Below are 17,499 nucleotides of genomic sequence, written 5' to 3' on the forward strand. Positions count from 1 at the left end.
ACTACAACACCTCTTCAGTGAGAGGCTCCTTCCATTGTCGAAGATGTGTCGTCTTTTAAACTTGTTATATGTGCCAATATCCCATTTCATGAGAGTGGCACTCCTACTTTGCCTTGGCCAAAGATATGTGTTTATAGTCGTAGACAACAAATGACTCAGACTATTACACATCTAGCATCTACCCTACCATGCCAGTTATCTCCTCTCGAGCCTGATCTTGTCCCTTTGGACCCAGGTAATTCTCCATCGGTTGATCCATCCCTTGAGTTGCCTATTGTTGTTCATAAAGGCACTAAGTCTTGTACTTTACATCCTATTGCTAAAAAGTTTCTTATGACTCACTTTCTCCTTCCTACTCGAGGATTAAAGTATCGGTATCGGTCGCCATATCGGTTGACCAAAATTAAGATACATATCGGAGGATATTGTATTGTATCGGAGATACGCTAAGATACGCACATAAATAGATATGAAACACCTTTTTAAACACTTGCATAAAAAATTTATTAAAAAAAGCTATTGATAACATGTATTATGCATAAACACTAAATTAAGGGTATCGCACTAAGAATTCAAGGTCTGTAGTTGTCCCATAAATGTAAAATCCTTGTTCCGAACCTTGATTTCCACTTTAGTTAGAAAAATATGGCTGGCAGCAACTTTGGAACAAAAACCCCTCAAAAAATCATGTTTTCTGAAAAAATACCTATCTTAGCCATTATATGACCATAGCGCACTGTATCGGTACATACCCACCGATACGTACCGATACTCACCAATACGTATTGATCGATATATACCGATACTCACCGATACGTACTGATACTCATCGATACGTTCCGATCAATACATACAAATACTCACGGATACGTATCGATACATACCAAAACGTATATTTCACCTCGATTTTATATTTTCCATAGAGTATCAGTACGTATCGATAGTGTATTGGTGCATATCGGTATGTATCGTAGGATATATGTTAGGAAATATGTCCACACTCCTTACTATATTTTGGTGTTAACAAACAAACATACGTCTTTAACTTGGTTTGATAAAATGTGATTAGCTTGAAGAAAGGGTAATTAGTTTGAAGAAACACTTAGAAGGGTCGAATCAAGACATCAAGGTTTGAATTCATATAGACATGGCCTTAAAGCTTAAAGGCATTCAAGATCCAAGATGATAAGCTTAAAGGCATTCAAGATCCAAGATGATAAATACAATCAAGACTCAAGAAGATGAAGACATCAAGACTCAAGATGGTGAAGACATCAAGATCCAAGATGAAGACCATAGGATAGAGAATATATTTTGTAATCTGTATACACATTGCATATGCACGCACCTCATGCATCATACTAGAATGACCTTAGGTGGTAGAGTACTCTAGCAAATCTCTGTGCAAACAGTTTGACCTGACTCAAGGGCATTTTGGGTAACCTTAGAGTTAATATCAAGAAATGGACCTTTTGTAAATGTTGTAGGAAATCGAGTCATGATTTCAACACAACTAGTTTCGGATTAATCCGAGGTCAGATCAAAAAGTTATGGTCAAAGCATCGTCGACAGGTCAATATGACAAAATTCTGTCATAACAGAATCTGTCAAGCTGGCAGTCGACTGGATAAAAGTGTCGGTCGACCGGATCTGTCCGAGACCATAGCTGGTCGATCGGTAGAAAGTCCCGGTCAACCGGTTCCTCCCTATAAAAGCTCCAACGGCTATTTTTTTACCTCAACGGCTCTTTTCGGTCGACCGAATACCAATGGCGGTCAACCGGTGGTCCCAGAATACGACCGTTAGGGCCTGATTTTCTGCCTAAAATGCTTCACTAAGCTCACCTATAAATATCCATAGCCACTCTTAATTAAATATAATTAAGAAAGAGCATTAAGAGCATCTTTGTAAGCATTCAAGAATCACTAAGATTATTCTATCCTACTTGAGTTGTTCGATTACTCTAATCCCAACAAAAGGCTTAAGTCTCAATCAAGTCCTCCACTCTCTCCTGTGCAAGTTAAAGCCATAAGAGAGGACTTTACTAAAGGTGCATCATTCATCTCTCATTCTCATCATTTGCATCACACTTGAGGTATTCCTTTTATTCCACTACTCCATATTTATTTCTGTTTTTACAATTCTAGACTGTACTTAGGATTGTAAGGATTCTCTTATCCTTAAAAGAGTGTAAGGTGCCTCTCTACCTTAAAGGAGATTGTAAAGGTGTTTCTCTGCCTCATTTGTAAGGATACTCTTATCCATAAAAAGATTGTAAAGGTTTTCTTCCCTACCTACCGTACTGAAAGGGAGAGCTAGTGGAATACCTTACAAGAGAATTTTTGTAGGGAGTGGACTAGACTCGGATTGAGTCGAACCACTATAAATCTTGTGTTGTGTGATTGTACCTATTTTACTTATTCTACATCGTTTTTAATTTGCAATCACGCTTGGGACCTATACATCGAAAAGAGTTAAAATTTCCACTAGTATAACCTATTCATCCCACCTCTAGGTTATTTCAATTGGTATTAGAGCGGGAGCTCAATTTATTCAAGACTATATTATCTTAAAAATGAGTCAAAGACTATGGCCACATTCCAAGGACCACCGAAAGGCATGAACGCCTTGAGACCCTCTTACTTTAATGGAGAGAACTTTTCCTTCTGGAAGTGCAGATTCAAAAACTTTGTTTGTGGTCACAACATTCTTGTATGGAGAGCTATAGAGAATGGACCATACACCATCACCAAAATAGTTGATGGCAAAAGATGAAAGGGAATGGACAACTGAAGACATCACTCTCATCCAGTACAACTTCCGTGCAATCACGTTTCTTCAGTGTGCCCTCAACGAATAAGAGTTCAACCGAGTCATAGCATGTGACACAGCTAAAGAGATTTGGGATATGCTTCTTATCACATATGAAGGTACAGCAGAGGTAAAGGAAATAAAGGTAGACCAACTTGTTTCTGATTACGAATCCTTCTTTATGAAAGAAAATGAGTCAATAACTTCTATGTTTACAAGATTTACTGATATTGTGAACAGTCTCAAAAGTTTAGGCAAAACTTATACTATCGCTTCAAAAGTCAGGAAAATTTTAAGAGCCTTGCCTGCAGCTTGGAGACCCAAGAAAACAGCAATAGAAGAATCCAAAGACTTGACGAAAATCTCTTTGGACTCCTTGCTTGGATCCATACAAACTCATGAAGTAGAGTTGAACGCCGATAAATCAAATCCTGAGAACAAAAAGAGAACAATAGCTTTAAAGTCAACTCAAACTATCGAAGAAGTAATCGATGATGAAGAAGATGAAGAATTCGATATGGAAAAAGAAATTTCACTCATCACGAGGAAGTTCAACAAGTTCTTTAAAAAGAAAGAAAGATTTCAACACAAGAACAAATCTTACGGAGACAAATCCTACGGGGAAAAAGGTAAATCTAAAATTAAACCCAAGGAAATCTCTTCTAAAGATATAGTCTGTTTTGAGTGCAGAAAGCCTGGACACTTCAGAACCGAATGCCCACATAAACCAAAGAAGAAGGCTTATGCAGCCACTTGGGACTCAAGTGATGAAGAGGAGAAAAGTGAATTTGGAGAAGAAGTCACCAACCTCGCCTTAATGGCTATCGGAGATAAAGAACAAGGGGTATGTCAAACTCAACCTGAATCCTTAATAAGAGACTCTAATGAGGAGCTTCAAGAAGCCTTCGAAGCCTTTTATGAAGAAAGTATCAAATTAGAATCTGATAAGAATGAACTTGAAAAAGAGGTTGACGCACTAAATAAGAGAGTGGATGCACTAACCTCAAAGGTGAGTGAACTGGAGAAAGAAAACTTCAAGTTGAACTCCATCCTCTGCACCTTCATCCAAGGGCAAAGGAACCTTGACAATCTTCTTGGATCTCAAAGGAAATGTCCAAATGAAAGAGAAGGATTGGGTTACAATAGAAAAAATCCATCTAGAAGTGAGAATCCAAGAAGGGGTGACCAAAGAAATCAACCATCCACCTTTTAAAAGAAAAGGAAGAAACCCAGTGTTACTTCATGGGTTACAGGACATTCCATAAACCAATGTCACTCAAAGAAAAGGAAGAAACCCAATTCTCAAACTGAGAGACCAAGAGTTAGCCATGCCTACTACTACACGCCCCTAAGAAGGCAATATAGGTCTCAAGAAGACTCTAGGTCTATGCCTAGGTATATAAAATCCCAACCTCAAAGAGAATACTCTACTGAGAGGCCCCAAAGACAATACCAAGGGTATGAAAACTACCCTCAGGAGACTTATAGATCACAAGGGAAATACCAAGACCAAGGATCCTATAGATTTCAAAGATACTATACTCCTCAAAGATCAAATGGATCGTATGAACATCAGAGAACCTAAAGAAACCCAAAGTCATCCCAAAGGCAGAACCAAAGACCTGAAAAGTACAAAACCATTTGGGTTCCAGTAGGAAAGTTTGACACTAACAATAATGGACCCATGAGATTATGGGGACCAATGTACGATTAAATTTCTGTTATAGGTTTGCTTGAAGAATAAGGTGGAAGTTGAATGGGTCATCGACAGTAGATGCTCCAAACACATGACATCCAACAAGAACCTATTCTCAAGCTTATGGGACTACGACGGAGGATGGGTCTCCTTTGGAGATGACAACAGAGGAAAAATTGCTGGTATTAGAAAAATAAGACTTGGAGGTATTTCAATCTCAAATGTTTACTTTGTGAAAAATCTGAATTATAATCTCCTAAGTGTGAGTCAGTTATGTAGCATTGGATACAAAGTAGAATTTAATGTCTCCCATTGTTGCATTGAAGATGCAAATGATAATTCAATACTAAATGGGTCTAGGAAAAACAATATCTATGTTTGTATGCTTGACGAATCAAGTTCCTTGAATGCATGCTTGGTTTCTAACCATATTGAGTCATCATTATGGCATAGAAGACTTGGACATGTAAATGTCAAGTTGATTCAAACCATTACATCCAAGGATCTTGTGAGGAACCTCCCTAAAATCAAGTATGAAATAGACAATTTTTGTGATGCTTGTCAAAAAGGCAAGCAAACCAAGATCTCCCACAAGTCGAAGAACATTGTCTCTTCCTCTAGACCATTGGAACTACATTTAGACTTATTTGGACCCATCAATGTATCTAGTATGAGTGGTAAAAATTATACCTTTATAATCGTTGATGACTACTCTAGATACACTTGGACGGTTTTTTTGAAAAACAAAAATGATGCCTTTGATGAATTTGCAACTCTATGTAATAGACTGCAAAATCAGAAAGGGTACACTGTAACCTCTGTGAGGAGTGACCATGGAGGAGACTTCGACAATATAAATCAATTTGACTTATATTGCAACAAGCATGGTATTGACCATAACTTCTCTGCTCCTAGAACGCCTCAATCTAATGGGGTGGTTGAAAGGAAAAATAGGTCATTACAAGAGACAGCTTGGACTATGCTCAATGAGTATTCATTGCCTAAGTACTTTTGGGCTGAAGCTGTAAATACAACTTGTTATGTACTAAATAGGATAATTCTCAGACCTTTACTTTCTAAGACCCCTTATGAACTGTACTTTGGTAAAATGCCAAAAGTAGACTACTTTAGAGTTTTTGGGTGTAAATGTTTCATCTTAAACACTAAAAACTATCTTGGAAACTTTGATGCGAAATCTAATGAAGGAATATTCCTCGGATATTCACTCAACAGTAGGGCATATAGAGTTTTTAATAAAAAGTCATTAATGGTTGAAGAATCTATGAATGTACGATTTGATGAATCTTTGCCTAATAACTTAAACAAATCTCCTATTGATGATGATGATACCATGTTTGATGAGCTTAAGAACAAAGTTAATGATACTTCTCTTGATGATTCAAATGATGTTACCATCAAAAAAATAGAAACACTTCCTAAGGAAGTCATCCTGCATAGGAATGATCCCTTAGAAAACATCATAGGGGATCTAGATGGAGGAATCCAAACTAGATCTAAAACCCGAGAAGTATGCAATCACACTGCATTTATCTCAAGGATCGAACCCAAGAACATAGAAGAAGCACTAAAAGACAGTGATTGGATTATCGCTATACAAGAAGAGCTTCACCAGTTTGAAAGAAGCAAGGTATGGGAACTTGTCCCAAGACCTGACCACCACACCATCATTGGTGCTAAGTGGGTCTTTCGAAATAAACTGGATGAAGATGGGAACATAGTGAGAAACAAAGCGAGACTAGTTGTCACAGGGTATAATCAGCAAGAGGGAATAGACTATGATGAAACCTATGCACCAGTAGCAAGGTTAGAGTCCATTAGAATGCTACTAGCTTTTGCATGTCATAAGAACTTTAAACTATATCAAATGGATGTCAAAAGTGCCTTCTTGAATGGGTAATATATAGCCCAACCCCTTGGTTTTGAAGACCCCAAGTTTCCAAACCATGTCTATAAACTTGAGAAAGCCCTGTATGGCCTCAAACAAGCTCCTAGAGCTTGGTATGAGAGATTAAGTACCTTCTTGATAGAAAGTGGCTTCTCAAGGGGGAGGATTGACACAACCCTGTTCGTGAAGAATTTGAAGAATGACATACTCATTGTTCAAATCTATGTAAATGATATCATCTTTGGCTCAACCAACGATAAAATGTGTACTGATTTCAATAGCAAGATGAGCAATGAATTTGAAATGAGTATGATGGGCGAGTTAAATTTCTTCCTTGGACTTTAAATAAAACAAACTAACAATGGAATTTTTATAAACCAAAGCAAGTACACCAAGGAACTGCTAAAGGAATTTGACATTAACAGTAAAAAATCTTCAGACACTCCGATGAGCTCATCCTTGAAACTAACCAAGGATGAAGATGGCATTTCTGAGGATGTAACTAAATATAGAGACATGATTGGGAGCCTTCTATATTTAACGGCAAGTTGACCTGATATCATGTACAGTGTATGTGCATGTGCTCGGTTTCAAGCTGATTCTAAGAAATCTCACCTCACCGCTGTAAAAAGAATTTTTAAATATTTGAAAAGCACTTGTGATGTTGGGTTATGGTACCCTAAAAAAACCAACCCCTTGACTTGGTCAGCTTTTCAGATGCTGACTTCGTGGGCTGCCACATCGACAGAAAAAGTACCAGTGGTACCTGTCACTTTCTCGGCTCTTGTTTTGTCTCTTGGTTTAGCAAGAAACAAAACTCCATTGCTCTATCTACCACCGAAGCCGAATATGTTGTAGCTGGTAGATGTTGTGCCCAAATCCTTTTGATGAAGAGAACTCTCTAAGACCTTGGAGTGAGTTTTGAATCTTGCCCAATCATGTGCGATAACACCAGTGCCATAAACTTGAGTAAAAATCCTATTTTACACTCAAGGGCAAAGCACATTGATATTGACACCACTTTCTGCGAGACAACAATCAAAATGGCGATGTTTCTCTAGAATACATTGAAACCGAGAAACAACTCGCAGATATATTCACTAAACCACTAGGTGAAGAGCGTTTTAGCTTCCTAAGGAAGGAGCTTGGAATTTGTAACCCGTTTGGTTGAATGAATAAACATTCCTTCATTAATATTTATTCCAAAAGCTCGGACTTGAAAAACCCCTTCAAAATTCACAATCTTCTAGTTTTTCAGGCATTTCTAGAATTTTCCGGTCGACCGTTTAAAATCTTCCGGTCGACCGCCTCTGACCAAAAGGATTGCCGGTCGACCGCCACAATCTACCGGTCGACCGGTGCCGCCGAAAACTCGATTCCGCACTCTTTTAAAATTGATCTTTTTTTTACCCATTTTGTCTCATTTTAAAAACCTCTGTTACCCTAAAAACCTATTTCGACCATTCCTCTCCCAAAACCCTAGCTTAGAACCCATTTCTAACTTAGATCTCTCAAGATCCTTTCCCTTCCCTCTCAAAAACTTGCGTCTCTTCTTTCTTACGCCCTTCATCATTATGGACTCTCACCGCCCACACGGAGCCAAGAATACTGTCGCTCACAAGGGAAAACGGAAGGCCTCTGACAAAGATATCTGGTTCTCCTCCTCCATTGCTCAAGAATCATGGGATCTCGACATCTCTCGACACAGAGCAAGGTAGAACCATCAATTCCGACTCTTTGTCTAGGTATGACATCAAAGACCTATTTGATGCTTTGGGTTGGGGCAACATTCTCAAACTAGGGTTCAACTGTTATCCCCACCTAGTCAAAATGTTCTTTTGCAATCTTACTTTCTCTGGAGAAGGTGACGACCTTCTAGTCCATTCCTATGTTAAGGGAGTTCCTATAGATATAAACATTCTGATATTAGGATAAATCCTAGACATCTCTGTGGCAGGGGAGATCAAATACTACAAACCCAAGACCTATGTAGAACAATTCATGGATGTTGACTGTGTATACTCTAGCATCATGAAGGAATATGCTAATACTCACAAGATTAAGGCTAAGGAACTCATCAATATAGGGAGGATTGTAAATCTCATCATCTCCTACAACATCCTACCAAAGAGTGGTCATAGAGATGAAGTCTCCCCATTCCACGCTTATCTCACCTACTGTGTTTGCAAGACTGTGAGTATCAATCTTCCCTACATTCTGCTCAAAACCATGATTATCCATGGTTCCCTTTTCAATTCCCCTTGCAACCAAACAGAGCCTAAAGACGGTCATTGTGAATCAAAGGGAAGAATTAAGGTTAAAAGAATTTGATACCTCGTGAGGTGTCAAGAAGATTCTTTGAAAATTCTTATTATTGAATACCAGTTGGAAATCATTAGATGCGAGGATGCATATCTTATAACAAAAGAGGAATGTACTCAAATTTTTTATTTAAGTTACTTACAGAAAACCTAATTGACGAGAAATATTAAAAGGGGGGGGGGGGTAGCTGTTGGCTGCACTCTGAAGAATTGTCAGTTCACTGTTGAATTATTCAGCCTAAAAGCACAAGCTTTTTGGTGGAGAAGCTCAACTTAAACATGAAGCCATCCAAGATCCCAAAGTTAGATTGTTCCCAGCACTCTCTTTCACGTGTTGCCCCTCTTTTGGGTGGCAGTACACATTGCATGTGTCTCCCTTCTTTTTGCTGTCATACACAAATGTATCATTAATGTAGTGAGCTTGGTGCCTCTGATACCTGGCTGGATTAGCCAACCCATAAGATTAAGTTATTAGTTGGAGGGGTCCAATTGGTATATGAAGTCCAAGTCGACATAGTTTGTTGATGTGGGATTATTCCCAGCAGACTTAATATTTTCACAGTCATTTTAGAAGGAAATAATTTGCCTTTATATATGTGCTATAAATACTTATTTTCTGACATCAACTTTTCAATTCACGCTAACTGGATGTTCGGACCAAGATGCTTGGGCCTCATCGCAGGTCAGTTTTATAATTTGGTAAGCAACTAAACAATTAGAGCACTGGCATTTTTTATAAAATATCCTTGCACGAAGATTTTGGTCCTTTACTCTTTATCGTTAATATACAAATAGTCAGTTAATTGCCCCACTGGGGTTGGTTCTAATTCTAGTTTTTGGGTGTTTGCATTGATGGGAAGGACTGATGTTGAGGTAGACTTGGGTTGCATTATCATATGGTTCACCATACTCTCAAGAGGGCCATGGAGTCTAGCCCTCTTTATCTTGAGAGATTTGGTCCATAGGCTCAGTATTGAACATTGTGTCCTGCTGGAGGATTAAATCAAGCTACTCTGTGGCACATATCCTTCTAGCTAAGCATGAGGAAGAAAGGGATGCTAATGTACTATGACTTCCGTGCGGTGCAGTTGTAGTAACTCATTTGTTGGCGGCTCTGTTTTTCTTTTATCTTGTTTCCCATATTTTCTGTCCTTGAATTTCTTGTTCTCTATAAATAATCTCTCAGTTCTGGGAGAAAGAGAATGTCAATGTTGGATACTCTCATCAAACCAATCTATGATGCAGGGGAAGTAAACAGCTGTCTGTTTGATCTAGTGATCAATGCAAGTTTGTTTATATTATTACTAAGCAAGTTTTTCTCTTTCTCCTGTGTGTATATGCGTGGTATGTAATCCTATATTAATGGCATCACTTTTAAACTGCAGGCCCTTTGAACTTCTTCAGCGGTTTAGTGTGCAGGAGTTTGCTGAGGGAAGCTTTCATCCATTTGAGTGTGCTCAGAGCTAATCTCTTTCTTGTCAATTTGACAGGTAGTCATTGCTTCAGGCAATTATCTATCACATACTTTTTTGTCTCTTCCACTTCTTGGATTGCCCCAGCTGATTCCTTTTATGCCTCGGAAGTGATGTGTAATATAATAGTTGTCCTGTGAAAAACTGCAAATAGCTAGGCATGGATTTAGCTTCAGCTGTCAAAAAACTACCATCTTGTTAACATATTGGCTCTTGGCAATGGATGGAGCCAGCAATGTTTTCGACTCTTTGTAAATTGCTGCTTATATTCTTTGCATGGTCATTTGCATTTCTGGTAGTAATACATGCTGTAGGATCCATATGCACTGTTGACTTAATTTTTCGGTTACAGGTTGAACTTCATGAACTTCAATGGTGGACTCATCTTTTGTCCCCTTCAAAGTATTAAAAAGGATGCCAGAATTGGAGAAGGGTGGGAAGGTGATGGAAATGAGCCAACAATTCCTGCAACAAACGAGGTTCTATTTATCTCAAAAGTATAATCGTGTCATAAGAGTCTCATGCCAATTGTACATTTTTGTTATATGGTATCCAGCAATAAGAAAGGCTATGTATAGTTGTGGATGGGTCTCCCGGTCTTTTCTTCCAACCATTGATCATTTCCTGCACATCAATGCTTTTCACAAAATTGTCTTACTAAATTCATTGTCTCTCCAGCGGTCCAGCCTATGTTCCATTTGTACAGTTATGTTCCTTTTTGCGGCAATTAAGTTTGTGTTTTGGGTTTTTCTTTTCCCCAATGGTCCCTTTTTCTTTTCTTTTTTTTTAAACAATAATAATAAGATGGGTACACTATAGAAGGGGGTGGGAAATGTAACAGCTAGGAGACTCGAACTTGAGACCTTTTGGTGAGCTTTGCACACCACAACCTCACCAACTTCACTTTACGAGGGATGTCGAAGGGATGGAATTGAAATTTACAAACCTAAAAAAAGACATTTTTTGTAATCATTAGATCACTTGATTTTATTATTAACTCTTACAAAAAAAATATTATTAATTTTAAATCATTTCATATTTAGTTATAAAAAAAATAACATCACTTGGCATCTAAATTCCTTAAATGAATAAAGTAAAATAAAAAAATACATCTAAAAGGCATCATTACTAAATATGAAAAAAAATTAACTCAAGTAATTTAAGACAATTATGTCAGGTAATTCTTAAATCATTTTTTTCTTTAATTTCCTTTTGCAACCAATTAGAGCTCTCATGTTTGCTCTTCATCTTTTCAGCTGAAAAAAATAATTTTTTTTTTTTGGGAGGGGGGGGAGGGGAGGGGAGGGGAGGGGAGGGGGAAGGGAATAAAATTCAATTGCTTATCGTAATTTGCATTAACATAGGCATTGGCATAACATGAGTAGGAGCTGGTCCAGCAATTCAATAATTCATAATCAATTTGATGGAACTTTTAGTTAAGAGAGTACGCCCTAAGCACCTCACGTAAAATGTGGCCTATGAGATCTTCGCAGCAACCATGTACAGGATTATTTTGCTACACTGATTTTTAATTAACTCTATAAGTTTATCAAAAGAAACTAACTTAAGGGTCACTTCATTTTATAGATTTCTGTATACCCTTTTTATCCTTGTATTTTTTATGGAAAAAAAAAAAACTCTGCCCGTCTACACCCCCAGTGTGTGGGGGCAGCTGGGTATTTTTCATACCCAGCTGTGTCTGGGCGTGGGAACTTATGGTATAATTTTAATTCTTGTACCTTGAGCTTGTCAAAGTTTAAAGCTGATAGCCCCGCTATCAGGATTCCACTGAAGATATCAATGGCCAGTGGATGACTCCTTGGTGAGGGTTTAGCATTTTATTCTTGTAGTTTATGTTCGGGGATTTTCTTGATATAAGAATATTTATGTGAATTAAAAATGAAACATTTACAGTGTCACTTCCAAGAGTATGTCGCTATTAGAGAGACACCTCTTGCATAATTCACAATTGCGTTCAGTTCTTTTACCGTTAATCTCCGTTAAAGAAGGGTCTGAAATGGTGTTTCCCTTTTGACTAGAATACCATTGTGAATCCTATCCTCTTCTTCTTCTTCACCACACTAAGTCGACGATCGACGAACAACCTAACCCTTCCTCACCCTTAGCCCCGCCGTTGCAAAACCCTTGTCCAATCCACTGCCATTGCAATTATAGAGTATATTGGATATGAGAAATAAGTACTCGCTAAAGAGAAAGAAGAGCAACACAGCTAAAAGCACGAGAAGAGAACATGAAAGATCATGTGGAATCACTAGACGAAAAGGCTAAACCTAACATAGGAGCAAGGCAAACTCCAAGAGTCAGAAACGTGATTTTGAGTACAGCCCATCAGAGATAAGGGCGAGCTGCCTTGTCTACATAGTTTTGCTGCCCAGTAAACAAGAAGAAGAAGCATGTACGAAGCAACCAAGAAACGGCTGAGCAAGCTGATTGTTGACCAAAGAAGCAAGGGTGCTACTATATCAGTTCACAAACCTATTACTAAGATGCGTTAGCATGCTTTGACATGGAAGAGTGCTTATAGCTAGGTTGCGTGCCGATGCTCGTTTATAGTGGTAGTCCTTTTCTTGCTGGGCTAACGCGATATGTTTGACCATTAACAATAGAAGCGAAAGCATAACTGCTTGCTCAAATGAATTTTCTTCTTTCTGAGGATTCCCATTTCCGTTAACCATCCGAGATCTGAATACTGCTACAGTATAACTATAAAAAACAGAGAGGGAGATACTCCGTTTCAAGGTAGATCGTTTGGGATGTTAGGGATGGTTAGGGAGTTCACAAACCTATTTTGACTTTGAAGAAAGGAAAGGAATAGAGAGTGGAGGAAGAAAGAAAAGGTATTGAGATCTTTCGGCAAATAGTCTTGGATTTATGCATTATTTGGTAACCAATTTGTAATTCTTCCCATGGATTCGAAACAAACATTCATGTGGTGTTGTATTCGGTCGGTGAGTTAGATTTGATGATAAATTTTTTTCGCTCAAATATTTTTCTCGTTAATCAAACCAGCAAAACCCTATAGTAGAAACCTCCTTACATCACCCATGGTGTTTCCAATGCGTGAAATAGTTGAAACTGCAGCCTCAACAAAAGAAAGTGTGGAAACTTCTCTACAACGAAGGATTAAGCTTGCCATGCCGCCACCACCAATATCAAAGTAGAGATGGAGCTCAAGTGGTTTGGGGGTAAAGACTATGAAGCTCAGTTGTGATGGGATTGGAGAGTTAAGAGAGGGTATATTTGGTGCTTTACAATTTATGAGGGTATTTTGGTATTTAAAAATATATATATACCAATTGATATCAGCATTTAAGGTATATTCCTGAAGAGAGATTGACAATAGGAATTCTAAGTTTAATTGTGAAATATGCAGGGAGTGACTCTTTAATAGTAGCAGTCTCTATAGAGTGGCATTGTAAACTTCCCATAAAAAAATTCTAAAGTGGTTTTCTAAATCCCTTTTTTTGTATGAAAAAGGAAATTCATTGATAGTGATTACTTAGTAAATCCAGATTATGAGTTTGGGTTTTAAATTTTTTATCCATTACAAGAGAAGCAATACATTTCAACAAAAGCACCAGAGAATTGCAAATTGCTTGACACAAAAATGAGTTAAAAAAAATATATTTATAAACATAAGAAAATAGAGAAATAATGTTCCAAAATCACGAATTGTTGCTATTGTTCCAGCCATCTTTCTTTGTCTGTTTCAAAAAATAATTTGTCTCACTTTATGCAAAATTACATGATAACAAGAAAAAATAATTAAAACCATTTTTCAAGCCCTTCTATCCAGAGAGTAATGTGCTCGAAATTACTAACACTAGTGTTACAATCCCAGATACCTGTGATCAAACCAGAGAAAGAGGAGAAGAGAGAAGAAAGAAGAAAGAAGAAGAAGAGAGAGAGGCAAGATCGAGATACTCCCAAGAGGGGAATAACCCGCGATCAAACTAGAATAGTCTGCCGTAGGCCAAGCCCTAATATTTATATATTAGAAACATATAAATAGGTACAAAAATACCCTTAAACATCTAGTCAACCCTAATACAGAGACAATGATCAATAGGACATAATTGTCCCTATCACCCCTGTTGCTGATTGAGCTAACGCCTCAATCTTAATACTCCTCCTCAAGCTGGAGCATATACATCACCCATGCTTAGCTTGGTACAACCATTACAAAAACTAGAAGCAAATAAAGACTTAGTAAACATGTCTGCCAATTGATCTGAGGAAGGGACAAAAGGGGTCTCAACCAACTTCTTTAGAACAACATCACGAACAAAGTGGCAGTCCACCTCAATGTGCTTGGTCCTCTCGTGGAAGACCGGGTTACTAGAAATGTACACAGCAGCTTGGTTGTTACAATACATCTCATAGGCTTGATTACTGAAAAACCCAACTCCAGAAGTATCGACCGTACCCACATCAACTCAGTAGTAGTGTGAGTCATAGCTTTGCGTTCTGCTTCAGTACTAGATTGAGCAATGGTAGTCTGCTTCTTACTTCGCCATGTAATCATATTACCTCCAACAAATGTGCAATACCTTATAGTGGACCTACGATCACTAGCAGAGCTGGCCCAATCAACGTCAGAGTAGCTGACTAGTTTCATATGCTGATTAGGATAATAGATCAGTCATTTTCTAGGAGCACCCTTTAAATTTCAAACAACACGAACAATAGCATCCCAATGAACTTTCTGATGAGACTACATGAACTAACTAAGGACCCCAACAACATAAGAAATGTCAAGTCGTATGACAGTAAGATATATCAACTTGCCAACCAAATTCCTGTATTGATGCACATCCTAGAGAGGTTCGCCATCAATAATACTAAAATTTTGGTGAGGATCCATAGGGATATCTACAGGCCTCGATGCAAGCATACCAGTATTAGATAAAAGGTCCAACACATACTTCCTTTGAGACAAATTGATCCCCTTCTTACATCAAACCACTTCAATCTTAAGGAAATAGTAAAGCTGACCTAAGTCCTTGGCTTGAAAATACTGTTATAGGTACTTCTTCACTTCAAAGATTTATGTCTCATCATTACCAGTAAGAATAATATCATCCACATAAATAACCAAGACAACCAGCTTATTACTTCTGCGATGGACAAAGACAGAATGATCAGAGTAACACTGAGAAAATCCATAAGTTACTATGGTAGTTCTGAACTTGTCAAACCATACCCGAGGGAATTGTTTAAGTCCATAGATAGCCTTGTGTAGACGACACATACGGTCTTTATTCTCCCCCTGAGCAACATAACCAGGAGGTTGCTCCATATGCATTTCTTTCTATAAATCACCATACAAGAAGGCATTCTTGATGTCTAACTAAAACAATGGTCAATCAGAGTTGACAGCAAGAGAAATAAGTAGGTGAATAGAGTTCAGCCTAGAAATTATAGAGAATGTCTCAAAATAATCCACCCCATATGTCTGAGTATACCCCTTGACAACCAGACGGACTTTCAACTGCTCAACAGAGTCATCAGAATGATACTTAATAGTGTAAGCCCAACGACACTTCACCAAGTCCTTACCCGGAGGTAAATTTACCAGACTCCAGGTAGCACGATTCAAGAAATCATCCATTTCTACATCCATGGTAGCTTTCCATCCAGGGGTACGCAAGGCCATACTGGTGGCATACCCAACCTTTTGATTTGAGTATTATACACACCTAAAAAATGATGAAATTTTAAGCCTTTTTTTTTTATGTTAAATGATTCCCCCAATGCAGATCAAAGCATGGAGCTATATCTTGGTCGAAATTGATCGAAATCTCCAAGTTATCTTGGTTTCGACCAAACGATACGAAATCTAGAATCAAAACCCATTTCTTTACCCTAGGTTTCACCATCGAATTTTAGAGTCAAACCTCGAAGTCAACCTCAAAATGAGATCAAGCACATCTAAGTTTCAGGTTTGATCGTAACCAGGTCTAAAACTGAGATCTTGATCCTTCGATCATAGAGACAAAGAAGTTTTTAAGGCCTTCGATTGCTTTTAGTTTCGTATTTCACTCATGATTTCTAATTTATAAATTCAAAGGAGGTTTATTAAATGTATCTTATTTGTATCTATCTATATCAGTCCATATCAAATAGTATTGATTGATACCAAATAGATACAAATTGTTTTTAAAAAATAAAAAAGTATATATCAACCGACATGACATCATACACAATGTTCCTGATTTTGATGTTCCACAAGCTGGCAAAATAGAAGGGTTTTTTTTTTTTTTTTTGGGGGGGGGGGGGGGGGGGGGTGGGGAGGGGTGTGTGGAGGGTTGTTCTTATTTTATAGAATAAATTGCGGTGGCTGTTTACTAAACAAATAATAATAATAATAATAAAAGAATGCCTAATAATACGCCAAGCATAATATTTAATTTGTAATTTTTTATATTCCAAGTCCCAAACTTGGGTTTACAAAATGAGACTGCATTGCTCCACCGTCTATGACAAGTCTAACAAAATTTTTTGGCTAAGCTAACTGTGTATTCTATAAGGTAAATATATCTCGTTAATAGCAAATTATGCAATGGTAGGAAAGCATATTGAAGCAAGCATAAGGGGTCTTTTACTTGGATTAAAACAAGCTATAGATCAAGGATGGAAGATCAATGAACTCTAAAGTGAGATGCAGAGGACTTGGAACTATTGTTTTTTGGAACCAAGCACCACCTCGTGGCCTTTGAGCATTATTCCCATTTTTTTAGATGTTCAATTTACTCTCCTCTCCATTTTGTTCTTGCTCAAGTTTAACATTGCCGTTGGTGTTTTTTGTCAAATATTAAGCTTTTCTTTCTATGATTAAACATTCTATCATCTCCTTAACTAATATGGACATGGATGTAGTATCATTTTTGAAGTAATGATTTTTCTTTTTTCTAAAAAGGAAAAAAAAAATTTTTGATTTTCTTTTTTTATTATAAATGAATTGAATCTGATCGGATCTACTGAATTTCTTATTATTTTATTTTGGTTTCGTTTTCAGAAACTTTGAAAAAATCGGTTTTTTATTTTTTAATTTTTTGAAGAGGAAAACTATATATTAATAACAAACCGATTGGATCCACGCCACAATACACTGATTAAAAAAAAAAAAAAAAACCAATAATGCAATAAAATTCAATTTGTCCAAAACATAAGGGCGGTCAAATGATCACCCTACGCCTTCTTGGATGCCTCGGCTTAGTTATGCCGATAACGATTGAATCGATCAATTTTATACTTAGTTTTCACAAAAAA

At 37.6% G+C, this 17,499-nt stretch overlaps 1 protein-coding gene across 1 annotated transcript in view; it reads left to right on the plus strand.

Annotated features, from left to right (window-relative positions):
- Nucleotides 1-10,962, plus strand: part of LOC122083497 (protein ALTERED SEED GERMINATION 2) — a 97,505-nt gene extending 86,543 nt beyond the window's left edge. The window contains exons 19-20 of the mRNA XM_042651335.1: nucleotides 10,120-10,224; nucleotides 10,559-10,962. Coding sequence (XP_042507269.1) covers nucleotides 10,120-10,201 — 82 coding nt within the window. The 3' untranslated portion in view covers nucleotides 10,202-10,224; nucleotides 10,559-10,962. The remainder of the gene's footprint in view (nucleotides 1-10,119; nucleotides 10,225-10,558) is intronic.
- The last annotated feature ends 6,537 nt before the right edge of the window (nucleotides 10,963-17,499 follow it).

Source organism: Macadamia integrifolia, chromosome 1 (genome assembly GCF_013358625.1).
Source record: "Macadamia integrifolia cultivar HAES 741 chromosome 1, SCU_Mint_v3, whole genome shotgun sequence".
Classification (NCBI taxonomy): Eukaryota; Viridiplantae; Streptophyta; class Magnoliopsida; order Proteales; family Proteaceae; genus Macadamia; species Macadamia integrifolia.